At 46.7% G+C, this 16,039-nt stretch overlaps 1 protein-coding gene across 1 annotated transcript in view; it reads left to right on the top strand.

Moving 5' to 3' along the window:
- The window catches only part of LOC144128810 (neuroendocrine convertase 1-like), a 54,039-nt gene that overhangs the window by 23,509 nt on the left and 14,491 nt on the right, over positions 1-16,039 (top strand). The window contains exons 5-11 of the mRNA XM_077662541.1: positions 2,858-2,895; positions 2,964-3,040; positions 6,837-6,925; positions 7,833-7,901; positions 9,526-9,842; positions 11,724-11,824; positions 12,262-12,418. Coding sequence (XP_077518667.1) covers positions 2,858-2,895; positions 2,964-3,040; positions 6,837-6,925; positions 7,833-7,901; positions 9,526-9,842; positions 11,724-11,824; positions 12,262-12,418 — 848 coding nt within the window. The remainder of the gene's footprint in view (positions 1-2,857; positions 2,896-2,963; positions 3,041-6,836; positions 6,926-7,832; positions 7,902-9,525; positions 9,843-11,723; positions 11,825-12,261; positions 12,419-16,039) is intronic.

The raw sequence follows: 16,039 nt of genomic DNA, 5'->3' as shown, positions 1-16,039 counted from the left end.
CAAGTACACGTGATGAACAATTAAGGAGAGAAAAAAACAATATAATACCGGTGCAAACGCACAAGTGTAGTAAAGACAAAATGCATGAAAGGGAAAGTTATGTATGAGAAAAAGAGTGCTCAAAGTGGAACGTCACGGACATCCAATATAAAGGAAGGGAGAGAATTTTCGAATATATCTAGGTGAGGACAAAGAGAATTAAACAACTTTTGCATTCTGTCCAGAGGGGAGAGGGAGTGCAGGAGCGCAGAAACTTGGAATGGTCTGAATTCCCTTATGCTCTTTCGCGGTACACGCAAAAGGATACGCGCTAGGAGCTGAGGGCATAGAATGTGACCATGAAGAAGTTTATACAAGAAAATTATATCTGCCCTCACGCGACGGCAGCTAAGAGAAGGAAGCTGCAGTGAGTTACTCTGTCTGGGACGAGAGCTGGAAGTTTTGCAAGAAAACCGATGTTGAAATATGCGTAAAAACTTTAGCTGAACTCTATCGATTTTTTCACAGTTCGACTGGCAAGTGCCGTTCCAAACAACAGACGCATATTCCAAAAGCGGCAAGCATATGGAGAGGTAGAGCTTTAAGAAAGGAAGTGGGGATCGAAACTCTCTCGAAAGCCTGCAGATGAAGCCGAGTGTACGCATAGCCCGTAGAGCAATGCGTTTTGTATGAGAGGAGAAGCTGAGGCTACGGTCGAAAAGTACGCCGAGGTCATTAATTTCATCAACCCTGGGCAGCGGCCTACCATTCACAGAATAAGAGTAGAGAAGACTGTGCGTTTTACGCGTAAAGGAGACAACCTTGGTTTTAGATGAATTGAGAGTGAGCCCATTCTTCAAGCACCAATCAGAGAAGGCGGATATGTCAGATTGCAATGACAAGCAATCGTGAAGAGTATGTATTGCCTTGAACATTTTTATATCGTCCGCATAAAGGAGAAATGAGGAGTTTTTGACCACGGAGGAAACGTCATTGATAAAAACAGAGAACAGAAGCGGGCCTAATACCGAGCCCTGAGGGACTCCGCTGGTTGGAGTGTAAACAAATGAGGTCTGTCCATTTACACTGACAAAGCAGGACCGATCAAGAAGATAGTTGCGTAGGAGGGCTACAATTGAAACGTCGATCTCAAACAGCAGAAGCTTTTGAAGAAGTAATGAGTGAGTAACAACGTCGAAAGCTTTGCTCAAATCACAGTACACAGCGTCTACCTGACTCCTCTGAAGGACTTCAGCTGATGTATACGTCATAAAAGTCACAAGGTTAGTTGTAGTAGAACGACCTTTTATGAAACCATGCTGATTATGAATGATTACATTTTTGAGGTGGAAGGAAAGTACTTTGTGCAAAGCTAATTCAAAAAGCTTAGAGGTTGCACAAAGAAGAGAAATGGGGCGGTAGTTCGAAACATCAGATTTGTTTCCTGATTTGAAGACAGGGAAAACACGCGCCGTTTTCCACACGCGAGGAAAGGCAGAATTTTTCAAACAGTTATTAATATCGTGGTTAAAACAGGGACGAAGGTACTATTGAAGGCTTTTATTATGGCGGCTGGAATGCCATCAGGTCCAGGGGACAAATATGGTTTCAAACACTTAAGACTCTCACTTACTAACTTCTCGTCGAGAAGAACGGAATTATGTGCGCCAGCTGGAGGGCACACGGAGTCGCAACGTGGAGATTTGTACACGGAGGAAAAGTGTTGAGCAAAGCCGTCAGCGACATTCTGAATTTCATTCCCATGAGAGTCAACTAAGTGAATATGACTATCAGATTTATTCGAACGCTTGCGAACGTATCGCCAGAATTCTGTAGGACGATTAGAGGCACTATTCTAATAATAATAATAATAATAATAATAATAATAATAATAATAATAATAATAATAATAATAATAATAATAATAATAATAATAATAATGTGCTTATTATTGCAATTCTCATTGTGTATGTGGCTGTCTTATTATTCTTGGTGTCAGATATCTGACGGTAGAGATAAGACATACGAGTCTTGTTTTTACTTTTTTCTTTCCTGTTTGTATGTTACTTCCTTACAGATACCTTGCAGATATTGGTATGGCATGTGGGGTTTTACTGCCTGATTATGCACTGCTTGAGGTACGCCTCACTGGAAGGCGCTGGATGAATTTGGACCACACGAAGTTCTTTAGCGTGCACTTTAGCGTGCAAGTTCGAGCAGCACGCGGCCGCTGAGGCAAGGGTTTGGTCCCTGCATCTCAGGCTCATCACTGAACTCCAAATCAACCTACTGCCACGTTATGTTTGTACAGTACTGTTGCATGCGTTATAACCTGCTATCATCGCTTATATTTTATAATCACTTGTCACCCCTGTAGGCGCTTGTCCTCTTTTGCGATAAAATTCAGCCGGTGCTACTATCAAGCATCAACCTCTGCTTGCGTTATTCGTGTCAATTAACGAAACTATACAGCGAAACTGATGCTCTAAAGAAGAAAAAAAATTGCCGAGGTGTTACGTTCAGCTGGGTAACGCGCTAAACTCAGCAGAAGCTGTTGTCGTGTTTCGGCCTTTCTTTTGTCGATGGCTGATACGCACAGAAAATCCAAGACCTACATAATTTGTGGCGACTTGCCTGGCTCTGGTCACGCGGGCGGCGCTGGTCACGTGATGACACGTGAGAGCGCGCGTTGACAGTCTGCGTGCTGAATCCGCCGGGAAGGGCTCCGAATAACAGCTTTCGCTGTAGAAGCATGAAGCGCCACCAGCAAGCTCTTGTTTGTAGGCGCATGCTGGACCCAACTGCTCGCGCTTCAAGGCGCACACGATCCGAGTGAGTGCCACGCTGCATCTCATGGGTGTCGTTTCATCATCCGCAGGCCTCGAGTGGAACCACACGGACCTGGTGCAGAACTATGTAAGTGGACGCCTCTCCTAACCGCTCGGTGACGTGAGGGCGAGACGCGGGTCTCGACCGTGACGCAGGCGCCCGAGGCCAGCTACGACTTCAACGACGACGACAGAGACCCGTTCCCGCGCTACGATCCGCAGGACCTGAACAAGTGAGCGCGACGCCCCCATTCTGCGTCTGGCTTTCCTGCCTTTTGCTGCGACCGAACGGCGCTTTGGAGTTGGAAGATTTCAGAGGCATATTGTTTTCCCCGATCAAGTTTCCTACGAATTTGGGCCTTTTTCGTATTCGTCGTGGGAAGTCACCTTTATATGTACCGGTATACAACGATAGCCGGCGCTCGGTTTTATTTTATCCTGGTGTTTTTATTACTTCCGGCGCAAGTCACGCGTAAGTTTCTGCAACAGCTCGTGCTTCGCGCATTATTCACGCTCGATAGATAGAACCACGATGTCGAATAAAAATTTAAAAAACTGGGTCCGAACGTTCGATTTTCATGACCACTAATTCCGCAATATAATATCGTGCAATAAAGCAAAAGATTTAAAAGTTTAGTTAGTAAGTCACAGTTTAACTACCCTTTATCACGGGCGTAATGCCCGCCTTGCCGCATACGTCACCTGCACAGACCTCAATGGCGTATCTTTCACGGCTTTCAAAGGAAAAAAATCATGTACTAAAAAAAAAAACATCCGGTGCATCCACTGCGCCAACTTTCGTATCTCCATACCGGCAGCACACCAAAACTATCAACAACATTTAGGAATTGATCGATTGATTGATTGATTGATTGTTTGATTGATTGATTGATTGATTGATTGATTGATTGATTGATTGATTGATTGATTGATTGATTGATTGATTGATTGATTGATTGATTGATTGATTGATTGATTGTCTTGGGTGGTTCGCATTTTCCGGCGGCCCATTGGCCTGCGCCGCAGCATGGGGCCTACGAACCAGTCCTCTTTGCTGGTCGCGGTCCTCGCTGTGCAGAATGACCTCCTACTGCTCCGAATTGGGATTATGAAGTCTGTCAATAGCGGGGTTGAATTGGCATGCCCACACCATAAAGAAAGCCGTAACTATTTCTCCACAGTTTGGGCACTGTGGCTTGTAGAATGACGGGTACCATTGGTGGAGATTAAGTGGTGTTACGAGAGTGTCTGTTAGGAAGTTATGAGCACCAAAACACCTACATTAAGGATCGAATGCGATTTTATCCAAACACCGAATACAGCTATGTATATCTCAGAAATCACACATACGCCAAGGGGGTGTCCGATCAAACAGCGTGCGCTTAATTAAAACAATCTGCAAATGGCCCTTCTGATCAAAGGCGCTTGCAACTCGATTCACCGTTCGTCCCACGCCTAGTATACGGTAATAGTTGGTTTTTGAGGAAACGAAAGGCGCAGTAACTGTCTCATTTCTCGGCAGAAACCCGAACCACGCCGTGATAGGGGTGGCGAAAGAGGGTAAAAAACAACGGAGTGAGAGAGAGAGAGAGAGAGAGAGAGAGAGAGAGAGAGAGAGAGAGAGAGAGAGAGAGAGAGAGAGAGAGAGAGAGAGAGAGAGAGAGAGAGAGAGAGAGAGAGAGAGAGAGAGAGGCGCCGTGTGGCGGAAGGCTCCGTAACAATTTGGAGTTCTTTGACGTGCAACTGACATCGCACAGCACAAGGGCGCATTTTTGTGTTTCATCTCCGTCGAAATGCGAGTGTGTCGACCAGGATTCGAGCCCACTTTCTCGTGCTCAGCAGCCGAACGCCTTAACTGCAGGGTAATCGCAGCACGGGCGTGCCAAAGGCTCACAATGAGGCAAGGCACCTTTATCCGAGTGTTCAATTGAATAAAGGCTCGATCAGTTGAAACACGCAACAAGCGCTTGTCCTCTCCCTTTGGTGCTCACTTTGCTGTAAGTTCCTCTCTTCGGCGGAAATAAACCAGATATACTCTTTCTCACCTACACTTTCAGGATGCAAAATGTATGCATCGTGGCTTGTATATCATGATTTGTGCGCCATTCCAAAGCTGAGAAACAGCCTTTATTTCCGCTGCCCCAGCTCAGGTGCTTCGGTATGGATGGAAGATGCCCGGGCTAGCAAAACCCTTTTCCCTCTTTTTTATTATTATTTTAATAAACCACTTACTACTACTACTACTACTGTGCGCGAAAACGGTACCTCTGCCCCGACGTCGTTTATAATTTTTTTCTCCGGAAATATTCACGTTCTCACGAAACGAAATTCACAGGTACCATAGTGAATACTGCCTGCATAATATATGAAATAACGAAAGAAATAAGAACATGAAATATTTACACTATTTCGAGCTTTCTAGAAAACAACCTAAAATTATTGGACGTAGATGATCCGTTCCTCATCAAGGACTCAGATCAGGCCATCAGTTTCTTGGAATAAGTTAACGGCACGTGGTTCTCTGCAATATCAATTGATATCACGGATTTATATTAGAGCGCACCTCTTGGGAGCCCATTCCTGAATTCCGCGTCATAGCCGTCGTCGGCGTTTGCAACGCTGGCGTAGTCTGCTTAACACGCCATTTGGCGTGGCAACTGTCAGGTGGCGTGTCACATCGAATTGCCTAAAGACTCATGTGTCGAGCCCCGTCAGTTTCGTTGATAGGCAACTGAAATATATTACTTATCCAGGGAGATTTACAGCCTCCCGCTCATCTTTGACACGTGGACTAATTGTCTTTAATTATGGTTTGTACAGGTGCGTACAAAAGTAAACGGAGCATGCAATTGCATCCTATCATTTTTTCACGCATTGCCTACACTCTAAACACAAATTAGCCTATACAGCAATAGAAGGGCAGCAAACTGTTCTCCAGCGCCCTCCCAGCAGGGTATGCTGCCCAAGCCCTGGGGTAGATTTTCATCGCTAAAATTGCGGAATACTTAAGATTGTCAGCGAAAAGAAATGTCCTCTTCAAAACAAAAGAAGTCCTATAGCAGTTACGAAGATTTTAACCAAAGTTACAACCTCCTATATTTGCTAACCTCAGGACCTCTGGTGCTGCGTTTAAAAGCCTCCTCCCATTGCTAACTGCATCAAGTTGCTACGCTTTGCAATGCGAATATGCCTCCGTTGCCAAGAGTGAGCATTTCCTATATTTAGTGATCAAAATCTCTAGGACTTTGGTAGCATACCTGGCCCCTAAAAGAGAGTGCAGTAGAGAACTATTTACTCCATTTTTACTCCCATTAAGGCTTATTTGTGTTCGAAATTTCCAGCTGTGTCAGATGCCTGCTGGTAGTCGACACTAGTGGGGTTTGTCATTGAAAAACAATATTTCTTCATTTCCGATATGGAATTCATGATTGCACTTAAAGCGGAATAGTGTCTTGGGTTTACTTATGCCCGCACCTCTACAATGGTTTCTATTTTTTCCTTCTCTCTCTTCCCTTCGTTGCTATTTGTGTTTCTTTCACAATGAACACACAAGTCAAAAGCCACCGTTGTGTTCATCCCGTCCTTTCTGTGTCCACGCTGTTGAATCGCACTGTACGCCACCCTGACAATGCATGAAGCGCAACTTGACAATGCACCAAGGGGGAGACAGAAGGCATATACAAAAAAGAAGACTCTACCAACAACTCAAGATGTTATTTGAAGGACACACAATTTATACAGGGCTACAGAAGCGTGCGCAAAGCACACCAGGGCAAAATAAAAGCTGACACAGAATAAATATATTTAGTGCATATAGAGTCCCCCCTTTGTTAACCCGGCGTTTGCTGTGGGGTTGCATTACATATGTGTCTGCAGCATACTGCAAATTCTCTGGCGTGGAATTAAAATCTGCAGTTGTTAACAGCGCTTTTATCTTACTCCCTGCGTGTTTTGTCTGGCTGTGCTGAAACTGGAGTATCAACACCCTTCCGAGCGTATAGGTAACCAGGCGGCGTCTGTCTCTCGCAGCCACGGGACCCGCTGCGCAGGGGAGGTGGCCATGACGGCCAACAACCGCAACTGCGGCGTCGGAGTGGCCTACGAGGCACGCATCGGAGGTGCGGGGGGTCCGCTTGCTGCGCCTGTTGCTGTCGCTGCGCCCGCCACCAATGCATGCGGCTGACAGGGAAGACCGTAGACAGTCGTAAATGTGTTGCATAATCGAGCGCGTTCTTGAATAGGATTTAAAAAAAAAGAAATCAGCAGCCAAAGTGCATTGAAAGGTAATAAGTGAAGGTTGGCCCCCGCATGATAAGCCTGGTAAACGTCATTTCTACAGTTGCCATATCTACGGAAGATTAGTTGCGTAATGATGATGATGATGGATTTTTACGGAGCAAGGGCATCTGCAGCCAAAGAGCGCCATGCACAAGGTATTTTCCTCTGCTCAACGTGGGGTTGAAGATCCATTTCCCAAGTATTTCACCCAAAATAAGACGAGCACCAGACCAGGAGAAAGCTTGTACCCATTGCATCACTGGTGGGTACCCGGGGGCACTAGGGTAGGGATCGAACCCAGGACATCCCGCGTGTGAGGCGCATGCTCAAACAACTAGGCCACCGCTGCGGTAGGTTGCGAGGTGGCTTAATTTTTTCGCTTCATTCACTTGCTGGGCGGAAACGTCGGCGGAGAAGCGGATCTTTCCAAATAAGCGTCACCCGAGATTTTAAGAATCAGCGAAGTGAACGTGTTTTGAACTTAAACACGGCGTTTCGGAAAAGAAAGAAATCGGACAGTTAGCACTGATTTTTTTTTCAAAACGCGAGTACGCTTCCTTGAGCATCTGCGTGGGCCATATGAAATTTTTAGGCTGTTATTGGCTGGCAACCAAAGCTACCTGAAATGCAGATGGGACTGGAAGCTATATAGTGGCTCAAGCGGGCAAGCCAATCCTGCACGGCTTCGATCCTTTCTCGCTGTCGCTGTGAGTATATAAGATGACGCAAAACCTGCGCTTCTTCCAGGCATCCGCATGTTGGACGGTGACGTGGTGGACGCTGTGGAATCCACGTCGCTGGCTTTCAACGTTGAAGGTAACCACCACCCTAAATGACGAATCGCAAAATTCGCAGAACCGCGCCAAGAGAAAACCAAGAGAGTAGGTTGGTTTTCATAAAGGGTACTCGACAGTAGACCACATTCACACTGTCAGTCACGTTTTAGAGCAATGCACAGAATATAACTTGCTCCTATATATCGGAGTGTTAAGTAAAACCCGCCACTAATTTTTGAAAACTGACTTTTAGTGGTATAAAGTTAACTTTTGCGGCATAGTGATACCAGTGCTGGCAGATGTCAGAAAACACGTGAAATATTAACTGGTAAGCTGTTTAAAGGGGTATAGGCATCAGATTTTTGGTTGCGTGTTTTCTTCGTTGTAATGATGCGTAAGACGTTAGTATATATGGATAACCCCATGGTTTTCACCTACGGCTGCTAAATAGTTTATAATCGAATTTCATTTCTTAACTATTCCAGTTTCGGTTTCAACATTCGAGCGATGGCTATGGCGTCAAATGTCAGTATAGGTCACGAAAGGCATGAAAAAAAAAACTGAAATATAATCGCTACTTCTTCACTTGTGATTCTGGCAGTTCAGGCAGGCTGGCTTAAGCGTTGGAGTGAATCAAAACAACGAAGAGATGATTATATCGCAGTTTTTTTTCATGCCTCACGTAACCTATACTGATCGCTCGGCTGTTGAAACTGAAACTGGAACAGGTAAGAGATGAAATGCGATTGTAAATTAACACCGTCTCTCTTTTTTTTTTTCATTCTATTTTCCCAACTACCTTTATGCCCTGAGGCAATAAATAACGTTATAAAAAAAAAGATGCAACCGAAATTTTGTGTCTTAAATCCTTCAACTAATATCTTATCTCAATTACAGTTAGGCGGCTAGGTGCAATTGGAAATTTGCAGCTGGTCAATAATAGTAGCCATATCAGTTTTCAGAATTTCGAGAACAAGTTTATGGTCGGCGGTGTAGCTGAAACAATTTTTGTCGTTGTCACGCCCATCATCAGTCGCCACACCGCGGCGCACATGCCGTGTGTACCTTCCTCTGTCCCGCCTGGGGTGGAGCAGCGAGCTGGAGCATGGGCGGGATAGAAAAGGAGCAGAGTTAGCTAGGAATCAAACGTGAGTTAACACTAGCCCTAAAATCAAGATCAGGAAATGGATATGGCCAGCTTATATAGTGCAGAAGCTATTGATAACCGTAAATGAGTGGATTTTACGAGTCAGGAAACGCAGCAAAGGGAGTTAGGTGACCAGAGTCAGGAAACGCAGCAAAGGGAGTTAGGTGACCAGATGAGATTAGGAAGATGGAGGGGTAGGGTGTACACACTACGTGCAGGGCAGAGTTATTTAAAAATCGATTGGAAGTGTCTTTGTCCTGCCGTGGACGTTACTTTACTGCTGATGATGATGACTAAAGGAGGCCCGTGGAGACCATGCTCTTGTGCACATGAAAATTGCACAAATGTTCGCTGGTGTATGTCTTCTAAGGATCGATCTAGCGACTGATTGATTGATTGATCGATTTATTAATTTATTTATCGATCGATCGCGCGATCGATTTATTTATTTATTAAGTGATTAATTGGTTGATTGGGTAATTAAGTAATTGATTGATACTGATTGATACTGCCGCAGCCATCGACGTGTTCAGCGCCTCATGGGGTCCCTCGGATGATGGCCGCACCGTGGACGGCCCCAAGCGGCTGGCCAGCGAGGCGCTGCACCGTGGGGTGACCAGGGGGCGCGGCGGCCGCGGATCCGTCTACGTGTGGGCCTCGGGCAACGGCGGCGCCAAGGGCGACAACTGCAACTGCGACGGCTACGCGGGCTCGCCCTACACGCTGTCCGTGTCCAGCGCCAGCCAGCGCGGACGCTTCCCCTACTACGGCGAGAAGTGCGCCTCCACCATGGCGGCCGCCTACTCGTCCGGCGCCTACACCGACCAGAAAGTGGTACTCCTTCGCAGAGCACATAAAGGGGGCTCTCTGCAGGCTTCATTTCACACTTGCTGCAGTCGCGCGATCCTCACGCGCGCCGCGCCTTCATGTTCTCGAAAACAGATAACGCACTGAAGCCTGAAAAGACGTTCATTTCTGCTTTCGCGTCAACCCTCGTCCCTCCCGCACAGTTTTCTCTCGCTTTTTACGCGCCACACCACATTGTCCTCCGTACAGTTGCAGCGACGAGTCCTCCAGTACACGCCACATTTATATACGCTCTTGAACAACTACACCGATGTTGAACGTGCTGGAGATGTATGACGGCGAGCAGCAGCAGGGAAAACGTGGGGCAGTGTAGTTGGGAACAGCGTCTCCAAGAAACTTCCAGCTGCCGACGCCTGAATCCTAACCGCTATATTGTGAAGGATGTGATGTTGCAATGGTCTCTGTCTGCTTCCGACTGTAACGAGCACGCTGCTTTTAGGCTCATATCTCGTGGAAAAGGGGCCCGTTTGGATCGGGTAAATACGGTATTTCTCCTCGCTTGCTGCATTTGATCGTTGGTCTATTTGAATCGACGTCCTAAGTATTCCCTCTAAAGATTTTTTTTCTTCGCTAATCAAGACACGTGGCAAAGCCTGCTCGTATGCACACTCGCAGTACACCATTTTTCTATCGCCTTCTGCAGCAACTAACAAATTGTCCTACTTAAACGCTGGTTTCATACCGCATAATCCAGCTGGAATTCTGGGACTCTGGAAGCATTGCCCCAAAGTTTTTCTCGACGTCATGGTGTCCACATGCAGTGCTCTTATATGCCACCCACGAAAAGGAGGGTTTAAGGTAATCCTCCTACCTGTAAGCCATTTCTTTTTAAGTAAGTCAACGCATTTTGCACTATTGCTCCCGTGCGATCCATATGAAAATTTACTAAGCATTTAGAAAGGTACAGATGCACACCAATCGGCTACGCATTACCCAAGCGATGAAACGCAACAGTACGGGACGACAGAACAACGCACAGCATTGCGGCGCAGTACGTGGTTCCATGTTGCTGTGGTCCTTCGTTTCGATAATGCCTAAGCATTTGGGTAAACGATTTGGGATGGTACCACTGCAGGCAACAAATGCTTCTTACAATTCAAGCGTTATTTTGGTGACGGATGGTTAAGCTCGCTTTAACGAAATGCTCCATTTAACTATCTATCCTCCCCTGTCAACAGCGAAAGTCTCGTTCTTGAGGTACAAGCGCGTCTCCAGCAGGAGGCAGGCACTGTGTGTCGCTCTAAATGTGTAAGGAGTCTCAGCAGGGGGTGCGAAATATACATCTACACCTGTTTCGCACTTGGACGAGACGGAGGAAAAAAATTTGACAGAAGCGCCCGCAAAACGCCAGGTGGTAAATACTGCAGAAATACCGCCCCACCGAATGCGCTTTCGATTGGCGACGGATTACAGCCCTGTTCATCCGCTTTCCTTTTCACTGAAGCTCCCGTAGAAGCCCATGTATGCTGCAGGCACCATCTTCTTCTTTCAACGGTTTCTCCTTCCCAGCTCACCTGCATAACGTCGATAACATGGATAACCTATCTTCCTACGCCCTCATGCGTGCTTTGCATGGCCATGTCTGCGGTGTCCGGTTACAAAGACGTTTTTGTTGTCATCTATAGGCGAGCTTGTATCTGATTTGTTATCAGGGTGAAAGTCGGAATTTTAACTGCCATCGCAGTACGGGCGCAACAGTAGGTCTGCTCAAATATGGCGTGTGAGAATGTATTGTGCATTAAAAAATATGGGTATATACTACAAAGTGATTTGGCGGCGATGCCCCTCACGGAAGCCGGTGTGCGGCGGGGGTTGACTGAGTACAGCGTGTCACCTCTCTCACTGCAGGCCACCTCGGACCTGCACAACAGCTGCACGACCCAGCACACGGGCACCTCGGCGTCGGCGCCGCTCGCCGCGGGAATCGTGGCGCTTGTCCTACAGGCAAAGTGCGTGTCTCAAGCATAGTTTGCTCGTTGTCTGGGTACAGTACGCGGGCGTGCATCACGTGTTCGTTACATTATGTAACACATAATTATCGTGCACGTCTATCTCGTTTACAGGTGGGAAAGCAGTACTGAGAGTAGTCTTATGGCCTTTCTTCACGTCTCCAAAAGCGTAGCTGCGGGTTCTCACCGAGGAACTGACACCCATTTGCAGTGCCCTATGCTGATCGTAATGCACGAACGAAGTGAGGACGTGAACTGCATGAACTGTTGCATTTTCCAAAAAGTGGGAACCAGTGAGCTGGCAGGGGCAGCGATTATCAGTTCAAGTTCTTGCGAGGTGTCTATGCGCACGACAAACGCGCTTCGCCCCTCTTTGTGCATGTAGTTAATTCACTGTCCTGGACGGAGCGAAGCCCTGAATGGGGTCTTCCGCGCAGCCCGAGCCTCGGCTGGCGCGACGTGCAACACCTGGTGGCGTGGACGTCAGACTTCGCCCCGCTCAGCTCGAACCGTGGCTGGAAGCGCAATGCTGCCGGCCTCCTCTACAACAGCCGCTTCGGATTCGGCCTGCTGGACGCACAGGCCATGGTGCAGGTGAAGATTACGCTGAAACCATGTATAGCTTTTATTAACGCGGTAGCGTTAGAAGTGCACCAAAGAGGATTCTGAGCTCGTCTCTTTAGGTCGGAAACTCGACCTGCACGCTCCGAGCATTCTTCGGAACTTCAAAATATTGTCCTCTGCGGCCGATTTCCCACTGACACGAATTAAACGTCCCGGCTCCCGTTTTTTTTTTTTTTTGAACTCAACTATGAATGTAGGAGTCAACCAACGCACGGGGTTCCTTTCAGCCAGTCGCGTGGCGGCTTCGCTTTTGCTTTTGTTTTGTATTTTTACGTTTCCGTGAATGAATCATTTCAGTCGCAGACATCATAGCCGCAAATTAGGCCCACGGAAATAAAAATACGCGTGGGTTCTTTGCTTTAAGTATCACTCCGCCGATGGCAAAGCGGCAAGCCGCCACGCGACTGACTGAAAGGCACTCCACGCTTTGGTTGACGCCTCCTACTTACGGAGGTGAGCTCAAAAGATAAAAAAGTAGGAATTCGGGACGTTTAATTCGATTTATTACTGAAATCCGCCGCACATGACAATAACTCGAAGTTTTTAGGGATGCTTGGAACGTGTAGATCGAGTTCGCGTGGTAAAAAGACAAGCTTAGAAACATCTTTATTGCACCTTCGCGGAGAATCCGGCGGCGGCGGCGGCGTGCGAGAAAATGCGGATTGGTCGAAAAAGTAGTGACGTCTCACGTGGAGCGGCAGATTTGAAAAGTGATTAAACATCGGATAAATTGCGAACATAAGGCTGCAACATGACTAAATCGCCATTATGACATGTAAGAAGGTAAAGTAAATTAATTGCGCTGAACAAGTAAATTGAGATGGAAATCAAACCCGTGCCCCTTGGATCCCGAGTCAGACACACTACCCCTAGGTTACTGAGACACTTTTTTTTCTTTATTGCATGGAAATAATGCCGAGAAGAAAAATCTAAACATGCTTACACCACAAAACATCGGCTGTTCGACTTAGTTAAAAGGAGGCCTTGTGTATCTTGTCCGACAGTGTCCGTGTCTGCGAAGTTATTACTTATATGCAAAGAGGACCCTAGGCTGCTGAAGGGAGCCGTTAACGCTATCGCGTCGGACCCTTAAGACTGAGCTTAAGTTCCCCGAAAACTTATTGCTTTAATACTTTTCTGGCTTAAGCGGCGCCATAGCCCCTCTATCCTCCCCCCCCCCCCCCTCCCCCGAGATCTGCCACTTGTGCAAATGAATGGAGTTGTATCGAAGGACGACAAGGCGTTGTACCATACCCGACCTCTTCTTTAATCTGATAGAAACGTCTAAGTGCAAACTTCTGTCGCCGTTAGGTATGCTTGATCAAGTACGCATAGCTCTGTGACACTGTTTGGATATATTTCCCATTGCCAGTGGATTTTCCGCACTGCGCTTAATTTCTTACGTAATCCTAAAGTATCAAAATAACAGGAATATTTTTCTGAGAATTATTTTTTTATAAAAGTAAAAAGTGTCTTATTTGAAGGTAGCCTCGATGTTTTTTTTCGTTTACTCTCAGTGAAAACTAGAGCGGCTAGTTGATATTTGAAAGGAACGAGTATAAGTTTCATAGGTGAAGTGGAAATAAACGGGGTGGTACTGCGGTAATGTAGGCCAATATATACGGCGACAAAATGCTGCGGCTTTTTTTTTCAAGAAGCGGATGCCGTGTGAGGAGCGGGTGGGGCAGTCTAAGCGAGTGCAGGCGTTTGACGCGCGTAGGTTCTGTGGAGAAGCGTGGACATTCTCGAACCGTTTGCTTACGCGCTTCGCTTCTTACCATCAAAACGCGCCGACCAGCCGCAGCTCTGGCGCGAGTGTGGCCAATACCGAGTTCCTCCTCCTTCCTGGCAGAGTGATTTCATATCCGAGGTCACCTGGCTTGAATCCGCTATATTTCGTTTTGGATCCACGTGAACGGACCACGCGCGCTGGAGACTTTCGCTACACTCTATACACCAATACGCCTACATTGAAGTGAGTGCGGTAGTGGACAGTTTACTCCCTCGTTCCTCCTTCCTGTTTAGAGTGTACAGCAGTGAGCAATATGAAAGAGACAAAGTTCGAGCATTATTCGATAAGTGAATATTTATAAGTGAAGTTTTTCTAACTATGTAGTTTTTCTCTTGGCGTATAATTTCTAAAAGTCATTCTCAAAGTTCGTGAAGAAATAACCAGAAAATTCGCAATTTCGCAAATTCACAATTTCGCAAATTTGCCCATAGATACTGTTCGTGAAAGACATAAGAGCGCAAACTGGCAACACGGACGAGGAAGGGAACAGGACGAGCGCTCTTATGTTTGCGCTCTTATGTCTTTCACGAATATGCACCAACAAGCCCAGTTGCAAGTACTTCATAGATACTGTTGTAGCAAATTCCTTCCGTAAACTGTTTTTCTTGAAGCGCTCACTAAAATATTTCATTTCTATAGTGTTCGCCTGTTAGCGTACAATTCCCTTGTTCGCCCGTTGTTGGAATAGGCCGTAATTATTTGGGACCCTTTCACATTAACCAACATTAACAAACTTTCTTTACAAGGTTTCTTTACAATTCATGCTGCCGTACATCTGTCGTTGAGCTCTTGAAACGCAGTGGATTACCCACAGTGACTATGCGCAATCGTGTCTGCTATCTTGAGGAATGTGGGACATTGGGTATCATTTCGTTTAGACGTCCATAAAAATAAAACGCTTTTAGCTCATGTCGGAACTGACCTCCATCGTCTACACACAAGGCCAGTATTTCTGCCTGACTCTTACAGCCTCTGGGGTTTTTTTTGAGCGGGTTACTCTGTACAAATCGGGCATAGCATCTGCGCACAGTATCGTTCTCTCGTTGCGCGGTGTCCCAGCAACAATACCTACCGTGTCATACGTTGACTGGAATGCACCAACGTGCAATTTTCTTGTAACAGTCCGTTCTTGCACGCACAGCAGGTAGCACTCGTGGTTCGGCAGAAACTTCTGCGCTCATCGCCAATTCGTCAGCGCTGCACGCTCGCGGCGTTTGTTTTTGCGACGACTAAGAATTCCTGTTTCCAAGTCTTTTTTTTTTTGCATATGTGTCATGGCAAACGATTCAGACCCCGCCGTCATCTCCAGATTTGATGATCGCACTAATTAGTTATTCATCATACCGTTAGGGTTCCTTAGCGTGCACTGAGCACAGTGGTCGCAAAAATTAAAAGCAAGAAGAAAAGTAGTAAGCCACAAAGGGCTCTTTTCTGAAATGAACAGACGCGCTGAGGAACATGAACAGACGCTCGGACGCACCGCTTGCACGACTAGATATCGTGCGGCACTGATGCTCCGATCATGAAATGATTTTGCTCAAATGAGGCCATCGCGTGCTTCCATGTTCCTTCATACTACTCGCCTCTCCACAGAAAACCTGCAGCCAGAAACTCCGGAACGGGGGGGTGGGGTGGGGGTGGGGGGCAAGGAGGGCGGTTGTTTCTCCCCCTCAGCATTTCTCCAGAGGAGGCAGCGCCCCCCCCCCCCCCCCCCCAAGTCTCCAACTTTTTGCACTCAAATCAGATTTCTGACAAACGCTTCAAGTTTAGGACGTTATAAATGTAAAGCACAGTGAGGC

Source organism: Amblyomma americanum, chromosome 4 (assembly GCF_052857255.1).
Source record: "Amblyomma americanum isolate KBUSLIRL-KWMA chromosome 4, ASM5285725v1, whole genome shotgun sequence".
Lineage (NCBI taxonomy): Eukaryota > Metazoa > Arthropoda > Arachnida > Ixodida > Ixodidae > Amblyomma > Amblyomma americanum.
The sequence above is the reverse complement of the archived record's forward strand: the minus strand, read 5'-3'. Positions and strand labels throughout refer to the sequence as shown.